At 29.9% G+C, this 21,882-nt stretch overlaps 2 protein-coding genes and 1 pseudogene across 2 annotated transcripts; 1 reads left to right on the forward strand and 2 right to left on the reverse strand.

The window, feature by feature from the left end:
• Positions 1–2,093: 2,093 nt before the first annotated feature.
• On the forward strand, positions 2,094–6,016 carry NHL8 (NDR1/HIN1-like 8). Its single transcript, XM_016345650.3, has 7 exons — positions 2,094–2,764; positions 2,914–2,988; positions 3,078–3,594; positions 4,040–4,425; positions 5,021–5,256; positions 5,343–5,490; positions 5,660–6,016. The coding sequence occupies exons 1-7, from the start codon at positions 2,228–2,230 to the stop codon at positions 5,786–5,788; spliced, it is 2,028 nt and encodes a 675-aa protein (XP_016201136.1). The 5' UTR covers positions 2,094–2,227; the 3' UTR covers positions 5,789–6,016.
• Positions 6,017–6,863: 847 nt separating this feature from the next.
• LOC107642339 (patatin-like protein 2) lies at positions 6,864–10,227 on the reverse strand. The gene is made up of 6 exons (XM_021122754.2): positions 10,017–10,227; positions 8,898–9,257; positions 8,632–8,790; positions 7,684–8,001; positions 7,407–7,582; positions 6,864–7,324 (listed from the first exon to the last, which is right to left on the reverse strand). Exons 1-6 carry the CDS (start codon positions 10,152–10,154, stop codon positions 7,258–7,260), a joined length of 1,218 nt encoding a protein of 405 aa, XP_020978413.1. The 5' UTR covers positions 10,155–10,227; the 3' UTR covers positions 6,864–7,257.
• Positions 10,228–11,428: 1,201 nt separating this feature from the next.
• Positions 11,429–15,464, reverse strand: LOC148563191 (patatin-like protein 2; annotated as a pseudogene).
• Positions 15,465–21,882: the final 6,418 nt, after the last annotated feature.

Raw genomic sequence — 21,882 nt, forward strand, 5'->3', positions numbered from 1 at the left:
CTTTATATTTATCATCTTTTGATTAATGAAATTCAACTTTTTTGTCTTTTATTTTTGTTTTTTCTTTTTTGGGTTGTTATTGCAGGAGTCGGAACAAGTAGGGATTGACCTAGAGACAAGTTTGGGATACACTTGCCCCCATAGTATTTTTAGTATATATATATATATATTATTTTTTGTAATTGGTAGGAGAAGAAGTTTATTTACATAGTTAAATTTTATCTATTCTTTGTTTTATGGATTTTGATAATCACCTTGAAAATTTTATATATATTGAATATGTATCTTGATCATCAATTTTCATTAAAATTATTAATTTTAATTTTGCTTATAGCAACTGAATAAGTTAAAATTAAAAAAAAATTCTATTATAAATATTATAAATAATCGACTTTAATCAGTTAAATTAAAGGAATATTGTTTGGTTATTATATATAATAAAAAGAGAGGCATATACTGGTGTTAATAATAAAAAAATTATTTAATATTTTTAAAATATAAAAAAGAGAATGATATTTTCAAGATATAAAGAAGAAATGAACTAATAACTAGTATATTTTTTTGGTGACATACACTACTAACTAATATATATATTCTTTAATAACAAATATGTATTAATATTTTATTATTTTCAATTAATATATTTTTATGTGGATATATATTGGGTCTGCTGCTGGCCAATGAATTGCTGCATACACAAGGCGGGGTTCGAACTCTCGACACTTACTTAAGCGGACGAGTGAGCTGACTGCTTACAAGCACGGTCATTTGACATATAATGTAAGGTTTTAGATTTATTTTTTTGTTTCTTGTGAAAATTGGAATGGGCCAAACCTATTTTTTTCGTTATTATCTATTTTTTGCTTTTTTTCTTTTTGTTTTCAAAAGGTGACCCTTACCCTTAAAACATGTAAAGTTTTCAACCAAAGTCTGCTTCCATCATATATAATATAGAACTGGGCCCTAAGGCGCGATCTGTGAAGCCATAAGCCCACAAGAGTCCAACACCTTTAAGCCCAAATCCAGAGTTTCTATCCCCTTCAAGCACATCAATCGTGTGATAATGGTCCAACAAAAAAACATGACGAGGTCGAAGCCTTGATGCAATGGAAATTTAATTGCCTCTGGTCCGAGACTAAATAGACCAAAAGAAAAAAAAAATTGATCCAGTATACAGACCAAAAGATCAAAATTAAAATCATATTTTTATAAAAATAACAATATATATTCAAAAACTATCTTTTGAAAAAAGAATATGTCTTTTCATGATTTTTAATATGTTTGGATAATTTCTTAAACCATTTTAAATAGAGGTGTGCCAATACACACTTTTAAGTTTTAATTAAACTGAATAAACCTAGAAAGGATGGGAATTTGTGCAGAATGTAAAAGATGAAAAACAGAAAGATTGATATAGTAGAATATGACTATAAACAATATATCTATGAATTGTTACATTAATACACTCTCAACGTAGTATAGTAGCTAGCTCAACTGCATAAGAGATTCTTTGTATAATAACTAATTCTAACAAACTTTTGAAACTAATCCTTATTCTATACATCCCTTCAAACTCATGCTTATTCTATGCAGAAGATGCATCAATTTGCTCACTGTCAAATACATGAACTGCGTCTATCTTTGCCCGTTCTTGACAAAGCAGATTCAAATCTGAAGCATTCCGTATAAATTACACCACAATATTAAAATCGAAATTAAAATAATATTGTGGACTTCGAGTGTTATTTGATCTAGATGAGCTTCCGATCCAGTCCAACCAAATGGAATTTTTTCATAGGTGGAGAAACTTAGTTTTGCATCATAATGCTATCCTTAGAAACAAGTAATATATATACGAAAAATGCTATTTACGGTTGATTTATGATAAAAAAAAATAAATTTTAATAATTTTTTAATATTTTTTATTGTATATTTCATTGAATCAAGTTCCTTTGTAAAGAACTAATAAAATAATTACAAAAAAAAAAGATTAATAAAATAAAAAATATTAATATTAATTAATCTCTTATTTTATATTTTCCTCAATTTTTTAATCATTTATTCCATTTTTATCTACCTTGCCTAGTTAGTTAGATATTTTACGAGGAGAAGGCGGCATAAGATTTAAGAATTAAGACAGAAAGCAATAACTTTTAGGCGCAGAAAAATTAGTAATTGTAATAAAAAGAATCGCACGCTGCAGCCACAAACGACCATTCTGTCTCCGATGTCAACCAGAAAGACCAGAGGAGGCAGAAACCACCGTAATCACCACCGTACCCCTCACCACGACGACGACGATGACTCCTTCACTCCGAAGCCTCTCCACCAACAACATCATCGTCAGCAGCAGCATTCCACTCCTCCGACTCACCACCGCCGCGGCCACCACAACCATTATCAACAACCAAAATTGCGTTTCGTCAAGAAATCCGAACTTGATTCTTCTGCTTCTGATTCCCTCCTTACCTCCGATCCTGTGGCGGTGCCTGCTGCTGATCACGTGACACCGCCACCACACGAGAACCACAAAGAAGAAGAGAACGAGAACAACAACAACAACAACAACATCAGTGTCACTGATGCCGTGACAGTAACAAGAGAGGTAGATCACAAGGCTTGTTCGAGCAACAGCAAGGAGGTGGATGACGACGATGCCGATGATTATGTTGTGAATAGGCTTCGTAGGTTATTGGATGCTGTGGAAGAGCCTGCGTTAATGGAGGAGCAGCTCAGTACCAATGACCAATTGCAGGAAGATGAGGTTATTTCAATGTTCTGCTCCAAATTCAATACTATATGCATTCAATTTTGAACATGTTCTTAATGCTTCTGTTGTTATTTGTTCATTTTGCTGGTGACTTGCAATTTCTAAGTTGATGTTTGTTTTTTTCCCTAATTTCTCTTTTGCAGTTACTTGTGGTGGAGTCGATATACGGAGAAAATGTTAACAAGCTTGAAAGCTGGAAAGGCCTCCGTTGTTTTCAGGTTTAGCAATCAGCCAGTAACATAGTTTTGCCATGTATATTTATCTTTAAAGCTTAACTTGATCTTTTAAAACTTTTATTAATTCTCAGATCCAAATACACATCGAAGTTTTGGGTGAAATTGCCATTATTGCTAAGCTGAACTCTTCTAATGAACTTGATGTTGCAAGCGGCAATTCGGATGACTTCTTTTACTCTTTCAAAGTTCAGTATCTTCCACCAATCGTTTTGACCTGCTTATTGCCCAAGTCATATCCAAGCCACCAACCACCTTTATTTACAGTCTCTGTTCAATGGTTGGAATCTTTAGATATTTTAAGTCTATGCTCCCAGTTGGATTCTATATGGGCAGAGCAGCAAGGGCAAGAAGTAATATACCAGTGGGTTGATTGGTTACAAAGTTCTTCTCTTTCTCACCTGGGATTTGATAAGGAAATTATCCTTGGTCGGAATGGCGTGAATTGTGTTGGAGATGAGCGTGTTGTTTCAGGTTCCATATCCCTTGATGCTGCTATTCCTTTCTTGCGAGGTTACAATAAAGAGCGGCATAATGAGAACTTCCTCAAAGAATTACATGAGTGTAGCATTTGCTTTAGCGAATATCCAGGTGATTTCTAATCTGTTCTTGACATAGTTCATGTACAACATCAATAAATTTCTTTCTGTAGTTAGTCTTTCATACACTTGAAGAATGCAACTTTTATGCACTATGTCCATGCTTTCCATGATTTTAACTAGACAGAGTAGTTTATGAGTTGGGAATCATTGTTCATTTTGTTAAAATGAAGTTATTTATTATGCTTGTTGCCTTCTTAAATAAGTTCATGGTATTCAAATATTGATACTGCTCTTGATGAATCATATATATTATTATATTTTATCTACATTCTTGGCCCTAATTGCTGTGAAGGGTTCTTTTACCCCTTCTCTATTCTATCTTTCTCCACCATTTTCTATATGCTCGCTCAAAGAGGAATAGATGTTTGTGACTTCGTCTACTAAAATTGAGAAGTTATCATTTTAGTTTTATTTATTTTTTTGTCATTTAACAGGTACCGAGTTTGTCCGGTTACCATGTCAGCATTTCTTTTGCTTGAAATGCTTGCAGACCTTCACTCAGATGCATGTAAAAGAAGGCACCATTAGTAATCTTCAATGTCCTGATTCAAAATGTAAGGTTATGATTCCACCTGGCCTTTTGAAACACTTGCTTGGTGATGAAGAGTATGAGCGCTGGGAATCCATGATGCTGGAGAGAACACTTGCATCAATGTCTGATGTTGTTTATTGCCCAAGGTGTGAAACACCTTGCATAGAGGATGAAGATCAGCATGCTCAATGCTCAAAATGCTTTTTTAGCTTTTGTACTCTTTGTCGGGAACGACGCCATGTTGGCATAGCATGCATGACACTAGATATGAAACTTCAAATTTTGCAGGTATGATATTTGGATTAATTTTTAGTTATATAGTTTGGCTAGTTATTTCGATCTTGGTATCTTTCCTTTTGTTTTTGGAGATCCATAGAGCTTTTTCTTTCTAGAGGAAGTTAGAATGTAAGTAACCAGTAATATTCTTTGATTCAATAAAACTTATATGCTTCTTCTCATGTCATAATTAGAATGGTCAAGTGACCATACATTTTCTGGTGTTCATCAACGTCCTTCCTTGATTGCTTCCAGTTTCCTGATACTAACACCTTCATACATTTCCTAATGTTTTGAGTTGGATTGTGCAGTAATCTGTTTGATTTCATTGCTTTTTGTTATTCAAACTGATATGATCTATGACAGAAAGTGCTATAGGGTCGTTTGATCCATGTAACTGATTCCATCAAAAGAGTATAAATGATTGCATGAAATGTGTTGTAGCTTGTTTAATTTTTTATGTGAGTTGAGTCCTTCACTAGTTACTACTGCCCTGGATGTTGGCACGCACTTTGAGATGTTCTAATCATGGTTTTTGCCAACAATGATCTTAAAATCAAACAGTAGTTATAGTTTTCTGATCCCCCCCTGCTCTCTCTTGTTATAGGACCGTCAAAATTCGTCCCAATTAAAGGAAGATCAAAAGCTACGGGAACGGGAGAAGATCAATGAAATGCTTAGTATGAAAGAAATTCATCGAGATTCCAAGTTGTGCCCTTCTTGTAGCATGGCAATCAACCGAACCGAAGGTTGTAACAAAATGAAGTGCAGTAACTGTGGAGCATACTTTTGTTACCGCTGCAACAAATTAATTGATCCATCAGACCCATATGGGCATTTCAGGTATATGGTTTTGTTAAAATCATATAAAATATTTCTTCTGCATAGTTTGCATTTGCGGAATATTCAAATTCTATTTTCTCTTTTAGGGATGGATCCTGTGAATTGTTCCCACAAGAAATGATTGAGAACTGGCAAGAGCGCATTAACCATCGCCAGGTCGTAGGACAACTACAGGCTGAACTCTTTCGGGAACGCGGCCTGCCCTGTCCTAACTGTCGTCAGTTCAATGCAAAGGTATGCAAGCAAAGCTTTCTGTTGGTTTCTTACAAAAATATTACTTGAAATCATGCAAACTCCTACTTTTGGAGCTCCAAAGTAGATGAATCCAACTCCTATGTTGAAAAACTGTGCTTCTATCAACACTTGACAACTTTCTGTTATCCTTTTCCGGATTGATCAACAGGTTGGAAACAATAATCACATGTTTTGCTGGGCATGCCAAAGCCATTACTGCTACTTGTGCAACGAAATTGTGAGGCGCGGGTCTAAGCATTATGGTCCAAAGGGCTGCAAACAGCACACTGAGGGATAATCTTTGTTTAGCAACATTATAAAACAGGTCATTAGGTGATTCCAGATTAGGGAGCTGCGTGCAAAACATGGAAACTATGTTATATACGTCTTCCAAGTTTCAATTGTATTATATCTCTGTGTCTCACACAATTTTGTTTCCTGTTATTCTTTTTCTGAATGATCAATTATTCTCTATTCTATATGTTTTGTCCTTCTAATATATTGAGTCTATCTTCTTCTCCCCTGATTTTGGATAGAGCAAGCATTTACAGTCTTTAATTTTAACTATTGTAGACTATTTTCTGTGTGCATGTATTCTCATATCTATGAGAAAAGTAAAATATTAACTTGGTGCTTTCAGTAAGGTTTAATTACTTTGTATTTCTTTATAGTTTTATCAAACTTTTAACTAAGTTTTTATCGTCTAAAAATTTGTAATTTGTAATCAAATTTTAATTAAGTCTTTACTAATAGTTGTCAATCAAATTTTGTAACTTTGCTTCTTACGACTTCTTTTTAAAACTACGCTAAGCTTCTTTTATAGATGATTGTGTCCATACCTTTTTTTTCTAGCTAAAAGTATAATTGGTTTTTCTGATATACTATATTTAATATTCACATATTATATAAAAATGTGTTAGTAATTGCGCAAATAAATGTTTGTGCAACATCGCTTTTAATTATGTTATCTTATCGTTTATCAAATTATTTTGTAATAGTAGTTGATGTGAAAAAAGAATCGTTCCTTTTCGTACTCTAAAATATAAAAGAAAGTCTAATGGGCCAGCAACTTTTGTGTTTTGTGGCTAGCACTTAACCATCAAAAGAAAAGTAAGTGATATTCTATTATTAGATGTAGTCTCACACCATTAAAAACATTATTGATAGCCAATTAATAGTTACAAAACACAAAAGTTGCTGGTCTCTAGCACTCCTCCTCTGAATAATAGAATAAAAATTTCTCTTTTGGAAGAAAGTAAAAAATTGATCTAAAAATTCAATTTAAGATAAAGATTAACTCATCATCACTTTTATTGATTCTTAGAATAGTAAAGCAACATTATTCATTAATTGAAAACAAAGCACAAAGATGATTACAACACAGAGAAGGATGAATTATTATATATAGCACACATACAAGACCCATTACCCAAGGGGTTGTAGAAACCCAAATCCCGTTGGTTATTTATTCTTGACCTTATACCCTTATACTCTTCTACATAGGGAAGGCATATATATCTAACTGCATGCACACACAAATTGAAAGGAAATATAATTCAAACAACACGATGATGATTATTATTGGGTGAAAACTCAGGTGCAGTCAATTTCACGGTGAAGTTGACTGTTGAGAACTGTTAAATGATTTGAATTTGACTAAATTTTTATCTAACTGCTCTCAGTTATCAATTTCACGTGAAGTTAACTGCACCTGAATTTCCATCTTATTATTGACGTTGCTGCCACAGTAGTTCCATGAATTCAACACTAATATTTCTTGGATCCCAATTTAGCGATTCGACCCTTTCTCTCGTCGGACAGAATCTTAGCATAGCTACATGCAATAAATTAAGAATAATTAGTATTATTCATATTCAAAAACAACTATCTTTATGTATGTATGTATAGTTAATTACCGTATAAGCTCCTGTTGATACGTAGTAGTATCATCGATGGGTTCGAGTTGGAAAGTTACTGGATTGATCTTTTTAACGTTTCCATCTATCATCTTATTCGCAATATCCACCAGATTGTTCAAGTTATCCGGGTCTGCATTGTCCATCTTATCCATATCGGGGGTCAGAGCATCCGTCTGCAATAATATGTAATGTTAAAAGCAAAAGATTATAAAATTATTTTTAAGTTGATTCCTAATTTTCTTCTTTCATTTAAATCCAACTGATAGGAATGTACCTGAACTCGAAGGTAATTGCGCTCAGCGTTACGAGCTTTAAAGAGACTATAAGCGTAATAATCCACTATGTCTGTTGATGCAGCACCAATAATTTCCAATACAGGGGATCTTTGAGTCTCAAGTTGAATCATCCATCCTACTTGACTAAATTGATTTACTGCGCCAACCGTCCATCCCGGCGCAGCGACCGGTGGTTGAAGTCCACAACCCAAAGACAGCAGTAGAATATTGGAGCAGTCGTCTGCTCTATCCATCATTGGGTATAACTCGGGATGCTTCATCTTCTCTTGTCCTAATTCACTCAGTGCCACCAATACCTGACAATAATATATTATAATACATAATGTTGTCTTTAGAAATAATAATGCACGTAAAGCTTTTATATAAAGAGAAAGTATAGGGAGCCAACGGCCTAAGCGTATAATGTGTACAATGGAGGTTTAGAAAATATTAGAGATATGACTATTAGTGTTATATTGTCCTATCAGGTTATGCTTTTGGAATGAGTGATTTCATGACATGGTATTAAAGTTCTAGATCCGGAAGGTCAAAAGTTCGAATTTTGGTGAACCCCAAAATCAGTTTTTTATAACATGAGATGATTATTATCCCTAGTATCCGAATGTTTATTAAGAATATTGAAAGAAATACTTAATGTTTGTACTATATAACTACTACTACTCTTAAATAAATGGCTCATATGATTAGATGAATATGTGTCATGATATTATTTTTTCTAATAGTTTATATTATTCAAAAGTTTATACTAATTAGAGAAAGAGGAATATGAATGATTATTTTTTTAATATATTTTTCTAGGTAAGAATTCTTTTTTTAAGTTTATTACTGATAACAGAAAGAAGTGCATCAATAATTTTAATTTATTCATGAGAATTAATTTTAAAGTATATAATTTAGAAAACATAAATTATAACAGTTTAATTTACCGGATTACCGGCAGCTGCACCACCGTCAATCATATTGAATTCTGTGTCACCATCTTCAGAGGTAAAACAATGTGCTGGAAGATATGTAGGTGCAGCTGAAGTTGAAATGGTTATATCTGAGAGGAGTCCATTCAAGTATTTGAATTCATCTTCTTGAGCCTGCATGCATCACCAGCCACCAACAAACTCTATTTAACATATTATTTTTAATTTTATTTTCTCTTTTGTAGATCATTAGAAAAATATAGATTATATATAATCTGCACCTTATACTTTGAGAAAATAACAGGACTAAGTCGTAATATATCAAAGGTTGGGATCACAAGATTGGTAAACGATTGAACCAATCGAGTTGATCCTAATTCTTGTTTTAAAATTTCGTGTAAAAATTTTCCATCATATTTGGGCCCAGGAGTGGTGATATCATGAGGCTTTTCAGGAGGAGTGAAAATTATGGGACCATCATTGATATAGAATTTTTTTATATCATCAGTATTATATTTTGGACGAGGATTGTTTGCATTGCCATCTGGGGCACCCAACATTGCTGCAATAAGGCCACCAGTGCTTGTTCCTGCAACCACATCAAAATAGTCTGCAATTCTTGCCTGCTCTCCATCAAGTTTCTACACATAAATTACAGGATATCTAGGTCAGTACGTTGTTATCTAAAACAAAAAAAGAAATATATATAGCTAAGTAGTAAGTAGTTAAAAATATTAGAGTAGCCAGTTTCTATAATTTTAATACCACAATTAATTAATCATAGCTTTTATGATAACGTTAAGTTATCAACGTTGAATTTTTTCCATCGTTTATTTTAGAATGAATACTCAGTCTAACTCCTGATAATTTTTTTTGAAGGGTTACGAGATTCTCAAACAAAAAAAATAAATCATTTTCAACTTTTGATTTTTATTTTTATGAGACTGATTAGCCCCTAAAAATTATTGACAACTAGTCTCATAAAGATAAAGATCAGAAACAAAAAAAATATTTTTTTTATTGAGAGTCTCATTGTCTTTTAAAATAATTATCAAGACTGTTTAATATTTTTTCTCTTTATTTTATTTTATTTTGTACCTTAATTATTATCAAAATAATTGAATAACATTAAATATAATAAGTTTGTAAATATAAATATTGTATTTATAAAATTATGAATATTAAATTATTATTTTTTAAATTGCTGTAAAGTAAAAGCATATAAATAATTTTATGAAAATGAAAAATGTTTTTTTTTAACTAAATAAAATATGAATATGCCAATGAATAATAGCTCAAATGGATTAAGAGGTTGCGGGTTCGAATCTCCTATCTTTGGTAAAATATATATATATATATATATATATATATATATATATATATATGTATGTATATCTAACCTTAAGCTCTCCCTCAAGGAAGTGAAGAACAACAGCAGGGATGAGTCCTTTTATGCCACCTCCATCAATGCTGAGGACAGTGAGTAACTTTCCCACTGATGGAGGTGGTAGCTTCGATGGTGAGTTTAGTCCAGCCATTATGGTTTATTAGGACACTAATTAAGCACTTAAGAAAGTAGAGAAAGATTGAGTCTATAGAAGAGTACTAAAACAAACGAAGGAAGGCGTGAGTGTAAGCTTAACAATCAAGCCTATATATAGAGCTCGTGTCATATGATAATGCTTCAGAGTTCAGATAGGCATTGGATTATTGAAATAAAATATGAATTTTTTGTTTTGGGGCGGGGAATAAATGAATAAAGCATTGTTTGAGATTAACACGTGATGATGTATTATTATAATCGCAGTGGAGTATAATAATATGTATTGAAAGTAACATTTATATAAACATATTACAAATGATAAGGTTAGGGTACGTAGTCTAGCAACTTCTAAAGTTCCAACTGCAATTTTTAATCGTTGTTTTCTAACTTGTAAATAATGCATATGTGTAATAGTTTTAGAAAAATGGTGATTTCACTTTTCTTTTATAATGTTACTCTACATATAATGTTTTTATATATTATATATTTTATAAATTTATAAAAAAAATGATATTATCAAAATTAAAATGATAATTTATTTCCGTAGTCTTTTTTTTTTTTTGAGTTATGCTACGTGTACATTAAAATCAGCCACCAAAATCAGCCACCAGTATAAAATATATGCCAAAATATAAATACACGTTAAAAATAAATTAAATCACACATGTATTTATATATAAATACATCAATGCCTGATTTTAGTGGGTGATTTTTGTTCTTTATTTATGAAAATTTAAGTGATAATACACAATACACTAAAAAATATTAGGAAGGAAAAGGCCAAAAGAAATCAAAACACATACACAATTAGAAATAATTACTTTTAAATTAGTGTTAAGGGCCAACAAGTTTTATGATTTGTAGCAATTAATTAGCTATTATTGATGTTTTTAATGGTGTGAGATTTCATCTAATAGTGTGAAATTACTCACTTTTTTTTGCTGGTTAAGTGCTAGCCAAATTTTAATAAAATTGTTGATCTCTAAATTTTTTATTTAAAAATTATTTTAAATTTTAAAAGTAATTTCAACAAATACTACTATTATTGTAACCTATACTTGTTAAAAATTACTTTTATTTTTTGTTTTAATTATCAAATATAAGTGTCATAACTTTTAAAATATTATTTTGAAAACAATAAATTACTTTTAGAAAATATAACATATTTTAATAAAATATTTGAAAGATAATAAAAAATAATCTTAAATAGTTTAAAATTTTATTATTTTATATTTTTTAATTTTTGCCTGTTTTATTTATATTCTTTAATTACGACTGAAATAATTAAACAATATTAGTCATTAAATAGAATACATGTATAATTATATATATTATTATAAATATTAAATTAAATATAATAATTTTATGTTATTATTTTTTTTATTCATTATTTTAAAATTTGTTAATATACACCATGATTACGATAGGTTGCATTGTTTATCGATATATATGCGTTATTATTGCAGTTATATTCTTAGTTTAAACTTTAAACACACATATATAAACGAGTATTTTAGTTATTTTTATAATAAGGATATTGTAGTTATTTTTTTATAAAAAAGTATTAATTTATACCAGTTCAAAATTTAATTTATTAATTTTTTGCCTAAACTGATTTGTCCGGTCTAATTTTAATAAAAAAACACAGTTTAATTGATTATATGTGTTAAATTTTAATTTTTAAAAAACATCTTTAAAAAAAAAATATTTTTGACATCTTTATTTAAGTGATACCCATTATAATATTACTTCTTCTAAAAATTTAAATTAAGAGAAGAGATTATATAAATGATTATATATTTTTAGTACACTCTTTTAAATAAAAATAATATTTTTAGGTTTGTTCTTATTTTTGCATACCTCTTATTTTTTTTATTTGGCTTGTGCTTTTTTTTTTTGGAGTTTATCTCAAACTCTAAATTTTTCGAATATAAAAATTTTGATAATAATATCACTATTTTCATAAACTTAAGCCAATAGAAAAAAATATACGAATGAGTATAGAATGATTTTAATTTATTCCTGAGAATTAATTTTAAGCTATATAATTTAGAAAATATAAATTATAATGATTTAATTTACCGGACTACCGGCCGCTGCAGCACCGTCAATCATATTGAATTCTGTGTTACCATCTTCAGAGGTAAAACAATGTGCTGGAAAATAAACAGTTGCAGCTGAAGTTGATATGCTTATATCTGACAGAAGTCCATTCAAGTATTTGAATTCATCTTCTTGAGCCTGCATGTATCACGATTCATCAACAAACTCTATATATTTAACATTATTTTTAATTTTATTTTCTCTTTCTAGATTATTAGAAAAAGAGTAAAGTATTAATTTTGTCCCTTTTTGTTAACAGACGGCGGGACAAAATTTATTTAAAATAAAAGTAATATGATTAAGTGTAATTTACTTACATAATAAAATTGTGAAAGAATAAGAAAATAAAAGATGAAGAAATTTTATTGATTGTTGATTGATTGAATTGTACTGAAGTGTGTTGTAAACTATGAGGGTAAAACTAAATATATATAGAGCATTGTCCTATGAAAGATAAAAGTAAAGATAAGATAAGAAGAGAAGATAACATAAAGATAAGATAAGATAAATTAATAAAGACTGAAATTAGAACTGAATTTATGTATTCTGTTGGGCTGAATTTGTGGGCCACAAGACTTCTTTATTGTTGTCATGGGCTAATATAGAAGAGTAGTTTAATACGCCCCCACAAGCTGGTGGATGGAAGATGTCAATAATCCACAGCTTGGATAAGTTCCGATGAAATTGTTGAGAAAAGCGCGTCTGACTTGGTGACGCGGAGGAAGATGCGTGCGGCAGAGCTTGAGCTGCCTACTGCAAAAATATAAAAGGAGATGCTGTGCTTGAGCAGCGATCTTTAAACAATTGCGTGCGGCGGAGCTTGAGCTGCCGACGACAAAAATACATAAAAGGAGATGCTGTGCTTGAGCAGCGATCTTTAAACAATAGCGTGCGGCGGAGCTTGAGCTGCCGACGGCAAAAATACATAAAAGGAGATGCTGTGCTTGAGGGAGAGAGAGCAAGCAGCGATCTTCATAAAAAAAAAAGAATGAAAAAATAAAAAATAAAAAAATAAGCGCGTAGAGCACAATAAAATTGATCTTTAGAGGGCGCGTATGGCGCAATAAGAAAGAGGGCGCATAGAGCGCGATAAGAGTGCAGATGGAACTGCTAATACAGAATGCAGATTAAACCGCTGAAACAGAATGCAGACGGAACTACCGGAAGAAAGGAGGCGCAGACGAAATTGTTGGTAAAGAACCGGGATAACCAACTTTGTGGTAAGATTTTCACTTGGATGCATGTAACTAAATCTATGATTATTTATTGTGGGAGGATGTTGAAAAAGAAGTATGGTGATTTCTCACCGAAAAGATGATAACTTATATATCCTCCTCAAGGAGGATACCATGGCTCTGATACCATGATAAAATTGTGAAAGAATAAGAAAATAAAAGATGAAGAAATTTTATTGATTGTTGATTGATTGAATTGTACTGAAGTGTGTTGTAAACTATGAGGGTAAAACTAAATATATATAGAGCATTGTCCTATGAAAGATAAAAGTAAAGATAAGATAAGAAGAGAAGATAACATAAAGATAAGATAAGATAAATTAATAAAGACTGAAATTAGAACTGAATTTATGTATTCTGTTGGGTTGAATTTGTGGGCCACAAGACTTCTTTATTGTTGTCATGGGCTAATATAGAAGAGTAGTTTAATAATGTGATTAAAAAATAATTGAATACTACGTATGGTAAAAAATTGATATTATTAAAAGATAAAATTAAAATTTATTTCTATTTATCATTTTTGTTCCAACGTTTTTGTCCTATTTAAGTCCTTAACGTTTCAAAATCGTCTCAATTTTGTCCCGCCGTCAATTCTGTTAACGAATCTCTAACGACAGAACAACATTAAGTCAGTTTTAAAACGTTAAGAACTTAAATAGGACGATTAAAACATTAGGATAACTTTGTGACTTACCCCAAACGTTTGGAACAAAAACATACGTTAATCTTAGAAAAACATAGATTATATATAATCAGCACCTTATACTTTGAGAAATAACAGGACTAAGTCGTAATATATCAAAGGTTGGGATCACAAGATTGGTCCACGCTTGAACTAATCGAGTTGACCCTAATCCTTCTTTCACAATTTCGTGTAAAACTTTCCCATCATATATTGGCCCAGGCGTGGTGATATCATGAGGCTTTTCAGGAGGAGTGAAAATTATGGGACCATCGTTGATATAAAATTTTTTTATATCATCAGTATTATATTTTGGACGAGGGTTGGTTGCATTGTCATCTGGAGCACCCAACATTGCTGCAATAAGACCACCAGTGCTTGTTCCTGCAATCACATCAAAATAGTCTGCAATTCTTGCCTGCTCTCCATCAAGTTTCTATACATAAATTACAGAGATCTAGGTCAGTATGTTGTTATCTAAAACAAAACAAAAAAATATAGCTAAGCAGTAAACAGTTAAAAATATTGGAGTAGTTAATTTCTATAATTTTAAGAAAAGTATAGAGTATTAATCTACTATTTGCCAACTTATTATCAATAATAATTAATTATTATATTTTAAATACATGTATAAAGAAATACATTCAAAAAATATATCTATAAAGATACTTCTATTAGACACCGCCATAAAAAAGATATTTTTATTAGACACATCTACAAAGACACTTTTATTAAATACAATTATGAACAAGAGTTGGTAGAAGTCGGCAGAAATACTGTTGATAACATAGCGAGATTGATAATTTTAATACCAGCAATTAATTAATTACAGCTCGCTTTTATAATAATGTTAAGTTGTTACTTGTTAACGTTGAATTTTGTCATCATGTCAATTTTTATATTTTTAATTATCACTTATTTTATTTTGTACCTTAATTATTATCAAAATAATTGAGTAACATTAAATATAATAAATTTGTAATTATAAATATTGTACGCATAAAACTATGAATATTAAATAAATAAAATAATTTTATTTAAATTATTTTTTTAAAATTGTTGTAAAATAAAAGCATATAAATAATTTTATGAAAATGAAAAATGTATTTTTTTTTAACTAAATAAAATATGAATATGTATATCTAACCTTAAGCTCTCCCTCTAGGAATTGAAGAACAACAGCAGGAATGAGTCCTTTTATGCCACCTCCATCAATGCTGAGGACAGTGAGTAACTTTCCCACTGATGGAGGTGGTAGCTTCGATGACGAGTTTAGTCCAGCCATTATGGTTTATTAGGACACTAATTAAGCACTTAAGGAAGTAGAGAAAGATTGAGTCTATAGAAGAGTACTCAAAACAAACGAAGGAAGGCGTGAGTGTAAGCTTAACAATCAAGCCTATATATAGAGCTCGTGTCATACGATAATGCATGCTTGAGATAGGCATTGGATTATTGAAATAAAATATGAATTTTTTGTTTTGGGGCAGGGGAATAAATGAATAAAGCATTGTTTGAGATTAACACGTGATGATACATTATTATAATTGCAGCGGAGTATAATAATATGTGTTGAAAGTAACATTTATATAAACATATTACAAATGATAAGGTTAACGTACGTAGTCTAGCAACTTCTAAAGTTCCAATTGCAATTTTTAATCGTTGTTTTCTAACTTGTAAATGCATATAATGTGTAATAGTTTTAGAAAAGAGAGCATTTAGATAAAGATGTTAAAAACGTCTTTTTTTTAAGATGTTTTTTAAAAATTAAAATTTAACACATATAATCAATTAAATTGTATTTTTTTTATTAAAATTAGATCGGATAAATCAGTTTAGCAAAAAAATTAATAAATTAAATTTTGAACCGATATAAGTTAATATTTTTATAAAGAATTACTACAATATCCCTATTATAAAAATACAACTAAAATATTCCTATTATATATATACGATAGAGAAGAAAAGAGCTAGAATTTAGGATTCTCAAAATTAATATATAAAATAAGAGTATTTTAGTCATTTTATATAATAGAAGTATTGTAGTCATTTTTTATAAAAAATAATATTAATTTAGACAGATTCAAAATTTGATTTACTATTTTTCGGTTAAATTAATTTGTCTGTCCTAATTTTGACAAAAATAACATAATTTAAGTGATTATATGTGTTAAATTTTAATTATTAAAAAGTATCTTTAAAAAAAGACGTTTTCTGCGTCTTTACGAGAGCATCCTCCTTTTAAAAAATGGTGATTTCACTTTTGTTTTATAATGTTACTCTACATATAATGTTTTTATATATTATATATTTCATAAAGTTATAAAAAAAATGATATTATTAAAATTAGAGAGATAATTTATTTCCGTAGTCTTATTTCTTTATTTATGAAAATTTAAGTGATACACAATACACTAAAAAATATTAGGAAGGAATAGGCCAAAAGAAATCAAAACACATACACAATTAGAAACTACTTTTAAAAATCATTTTAAATTTTAAAAGTAATTTCAACAAATACTATTATTATTGTAACCTATACTTATTAAAAACTACTTTTACTTTTTGTTTTAATTATCAAATATAAGTATCATAACTTTTAAAATATTATTTTGAAAACGATAAATTATTTTTAAAAGATATAACATATTTTAATAAAATATTTGAAAGATAATAAAAAATAATGAGTTAATAGTCAAAATCGTCCCTAAAAAATATTTTGATCTTCATTTTTATCCTCGAAAGATAAATTTAATCAAAATTGTCTTCGAAGGATTTAAAATTAATCACGTTAATCCCTCCGTCCATTCTATCACTAATGGCGTTAAATTAGAGCCCAAACCCAACGATCCAACAACTTTCCTTCTCTTCTACGCGTCTTAGCCTCCATGCCAGTTCCAACAGCTGCTGCCTCTTCGTCGATGTCGTTCTTTCAATAATGGTCTTTATTCCAACTTGGCAGTGTCCATGGAAGAGCATAGAGGAAGACCGACACAAGCAGAGCAAATCGGTGCAGGTTGCAGTGGAGGAAGAGACCACGTTCCACCAAAAGCCAGCAGTGATGATTGAGGAATAGAACAGAGAGGAGTTAGAGGGCGCAGCAACGGCGATCTCTGCATCATTGGGCGGAGGGTGTTCTACAAAGCAGCAGCTACCTATTCCCAAAATGATAACCTCTCAATCGGAATCAAATGCTTAATGTAAAACTAACCAATATTTTGATTACCAGCAACACCAGTTCCTGCAACATTCTCAGCACCAGTTCCTGCAGCATTCTCAGCACCACGTTTCTGCTTGTTAATGTCCTCCTTTGTGTGAGGTACAGGTGCCAAATCAGAAGGCACGGTGGTCTTGTAGCTCTTATGATTTTCTTTGGTTCCATATGTGGTGGCAACCACCCTGTCACCACCCTTGGGAGACTTGGAACAAAGACCCCCATATATTATATCAAATTTTCAATCTTTGAGCAACTGGGTTTTAGGATTAAAATCCCGAAAAACAAGAAATGGGTATAGAGTAGCAAGTATGTATGTTCATCTAAATTAGGAATCAATAGAGAATAAGGGTTTCAGTGTTGGTGACGAAAAGAATAATAGGAAGGGAGGAAAGAGGAGGAGAAAAGGAATTCTAGGATTGGAACAAAGAGAAGAACTGCGGGTAAGGACCGGCAGCATCGTGGTAGAGGAACGTACAGGGATTGACGGCGACGTGGAACACCTTGCAGGGCGGCGGCGTGGTGGAGCTTCAGGTAGAAGATGAAGAAGCTGTTGAATGTGGGAAGAATGAACGCTGTTTCTTGCTGGGTTTGGGTTGGATTGGAAGCGGGTATGATCCGGATCTGGTTTGGGTTGGGTTGTCAAGCTAACTGCCACGTCAGCAAACTTAACGTCGTTAGAGATAGAATGGAAGAAGGAACTAACGTGATTAATTTTAAATCTTTCGATGACGATTTTGATTAAATTTATCTTTCGATGATAAAAATATAAATTAAGGTATCTTTTAGGGACGATTTTAACTATTAACTCAAAAAATAATCATAAATAGTTTAAAATTATATTATTTTATATTTTTTAATTTTTGCCTACTTTATTTATATTCTTTAATTACAACTGAAATAATTAAACAATATTAGTCATTAAATAGAATACATGTATAATTATATATATTATTATAAATATTAAATTAAATATAATAATTTTATGTTATTATTTTTTTATTTATTATTTTAAAATTTGTTAATATACACCATGATTACGATAGGTTGCATTGTTTATCCATATATATGCGTTATTATTGCAGTTATATTCTTAGTTTAAACTTTAAACACACATATATAAACGAGTTCAAAGTATAGGGGTTGTTGTAGCAATGTAGCCATATAGGAGGGAATTATCGTCAGCAGTGCATATTCCGGAGCATAAACGACAATAATAAACGTACATTGCCAAGTGCAATGCTTTTATTTTAAAAAATGATTAATAAAAGTTAAGAAATAAAAAAAAATAAAAAATTACTTTTAATACTATAAAAAAATTATAAAAAAATATATTAAAAGGCGTACATTTTGGCACATTTATTGTATGTTGACCTCACGTTGCTCCTAGACTCTTTTTATTTTTGTTATTGGGTTTTTATTAATGTTTTTAAATAAGAGATTATTTTGATAAAGACACTAAAAATATTTTTTTTTTAAATTTACATATGTCATGATATTATTGAACATTTTTATTAAATCGATTAATAATTTATTTTTAATAAACTAGAACAAAATCAGTTTATTATAGCAACAATAGTAAATCCAATTACTGGTATTATAATTATTAGACCCGATTTGATCCGATCGATTTACACGATCTAAACCGAATCATGTTTAAAATTTTGATAAAAAGACAAATATATCCTAATTTTTAAAAACAAAAAATAAAAAAAAATCATGATCCAGTGGGTTATATAAATTGGCTGGTTCGATCGAATCTAATAACAATTGGATTTATTGTTATTGTTATAAAAAAATTGATTTTATTCTAATTTGTTAAAAAATTCAAATATAATATGTTCATTAATACGTCCAATAATAATGCAACAAAGTGTCTTTACAAAAAGATATTTTATGCGGAGCACACAAATTTAAGAGACAGATTCATGGTTTTAAAAAAAATGTCCAATTCTGAGTATTAGATTTAGATTTTTTATTTGTATTTTAATATTAAAAAAAATTAAATGTATAAATCGGACTCTTTGATTTATTTCAAGATAAAAAAATATTTATCTCAATACAAATTGGACTCTTCACCAATTTGTGCACTATAAAATCTAACCTTCAAATATCAAATAGATTCTCACATACAAATTTTACTCCTTTATATATTTATAATAAAATTTAACTTTGATAATATATTTTTAACATAATTCTATCATCTATTTTATTTTTTTGACTCACATTGAAAATACTCAATTCTCATTGCAATTTTTCAAAACAAAGGAATAAAGTATATGGAGAGTTTTGAAAAGTTGAGGAATGAAGAAGAAAAAAAAGATGAGAGTTCTAATGAGTAATTTAGGCATGAGGTATATATAAACATACAAATCGGTCCAATTTACTTTTAATCATTTCAATTTTTTTTAATAATACAAATCAGATAATTCAAATTGAGTTTTTTTTGTTTAAATAAATAAAAACATCAAAATCGGACCTATCAATTTAAATGCTTCACAATTTAAAAATTTTCTACACCAAAAAAATGAAACAGTCAGATTTTTTTTCTATAAATTAAAAAAAAAAAATAGCTACTACATCACTGTAAACACACTCTACTTCTGTATTGTAGCATAACACACATATAATCTATATTCAAAAAAGTTTTAACCATTGTAGACTATTTATAATTACTGTGTGCATGTATTCTTGTATATCAGAAAAAAATAAGAGAGTAAAATATAATTAAATTTTTTAATATTTTAATTTGGATTAATTAATTCATAAAAAAAAGTACTAATTTAGTCCTCATCAATGACAAATAGTAGACACATTATGTTTTTCTATCAATGGATCACATAAAATTTAACGGTGGTGTTTATATGTACTATTATTACTGTGACGTATTTATTCATAAAAGATTATCATGTAGATAATAATTTTTGGAGTGAAATTTCATCTATTTTAATAAAATTAGTGATAAATAAAGAGTAGTTGATAAATATTATATGAAAATTCAGAATATAATAAATGCTTCACCATCAAAATTATATGTTTCTATACTCATGTAACAACAATAGAATATACACCACTGTAGATAATAAAATCTATGAGTAAATTCTATTTCGTTTTGCACTATCCACTAACATATACATATCTACCATTTGTTATTGTAGAAGACCTAATTGATATATTTTTTTTTATTTAAAGACTAATAAATCTGAAGTCGAAGAAAATCCTCAAAGATTTAATTGTCATTTTTACCAAAAAAAAAAAATTAACTTCGTGCTTTCAGTAAGATTTAATTACTTTGTATTTCTGTACAGTTTTATCAACCTTTTAACTAAGTGTTTATAGTTTAAAAATTTATAAACTTCTTTCATAGATGATCGTGTTCGTACTTTTTTCCTTGGTAAAAGTATAATTAGTTTTTTTTTATATTCTATATTTAATATTCACATATTATATAAGAATGTGATAGTAACTACACAAATAAATGTTTGTGTATGTAACATCGCTTTAGCACATGGAAGTCAAGTAGGTGAGAGATTTTATAATGTAAAAGATTCTTATTCCATATTTGATTATAATCTCATTCGTTTTCTTAATTATATATGTTATCTTATCATTTATAAATTACTTTGAGTAGTAGTTGATGTGAAAAAAGAATCGTTCTTTTTCGTAATCTGAATTAGGGATTTAAATTTAAACCAATTTAAATTAAACCACTCGTCCAATCCAATCTAAACTGAAAATCGATTAAAACTGTACTAATTCAGATTTGATTGGATTCTATTTTTTGCAAACCGCTGAATTAGATCAGATTTCGAATATACTCTTCATAATCGATCCAATCCAATCCAAACCGTACAATGTGCTATAATATTATTATTTTATTATTATATTTACGATTATACTTATAACATGTTCAATTTGTTATACATTTTTCTATTAGTCATATATTATTATTATTTAATAAATCTTTTATGTTCAAAATATTTATTTATTTATTTTAACTAACCTATAATTTTATTTCTATTGTTATGTTATCGTTGGCTTTTTAAGATATTATTAAGACTTGTTATGTTATTGTTAATTATTTAAAATTTGATGTTGAGATTAGGGATGGCAAAATTCCACGAGACGTGGGGATCCCTGCGGGAACTGCTTCGAATGGGGATCCGATTGTGGGAAATTTTTCCCGCGGGGATGGGGATGGGGGACAAAATTCCCCCGAAGCAGGCGCAGGGACCCGAGCGGGGATCCCCGTCCCGTCCCCGCTATTCCCCAAAATTTATGAATTCTTTGAATTATCCTTAATAGTTTATTTCTCATATATGTTTTTTAGTCATTTCTCACACACACATATATATAGAAACCCAAAACTCCTAATCTTTATTTGCATAACCTCTCTTCAATTCAGAGATCCCTAAGGCTGTCCATACTCCATCCAACCTCTCTGTAGCCACCCCTCGTCACCCTTCTCACCGCATCGTCACACCTC

The sequence above is a fragment of the Arachis ipaensis genome, chromosome B5 (genome assembly GCF_059453495.1).
Source record: "Arachis ipaensis isolate K30076 ecotype BB chromosome B5, ASM5945349v1, whole genome shotgun sequence".
Taxonomy (NCBI): domain Eukaryota; kingdom Viridiplantae; phylum Streptophyta; class Magnoliopsida; order Fabales; family Fabaceae; genus Arachis; species Arachis ipaensis.

Coding starts and splice junctions, on each gene's coding strand:
- NHL8 (XM_016345650.3), top strand. CDS start 2,228: ATGTCAACCAGAAAGACCAGAGGAGGCAGAAACCACCGTAATCACCAC. Junction 4,426..5,020: donor TGAAACTTCAAATTTTGCAG/GTATGATATTTG, acceptor CTCTTGTTATAG/GACCGTCAAAATTCGTCCCA. Junction 5,491..5,659: donor GTCGTCAGTTCAATGCAAAG/GTATGCAAGCAA, acceptor ATTGATCAACAG/GTTGGAAACAATAATCACAT.
- LOC107642339 (XM_021122754.2), bottom strand. CDS start 10,154: ATGGCTGGACTAAACTCACCATCGAAGCTACCACCTCCATCAGTGGGA. Junction 9,258..10,016: donor TCCTTGAGGGAGAGCTTAAG/GTTAGATATACA, acceptor ATTTATGTGTAG/AAACTTGATGGAGAGCAGGC. Junction 7,583..7,683: donor GCAATTACCTTCGAGTTCAG/GTACATTCCTAT, acceptor ATATTATTGCAG/ACGGATGCTCTGACCCCCGA.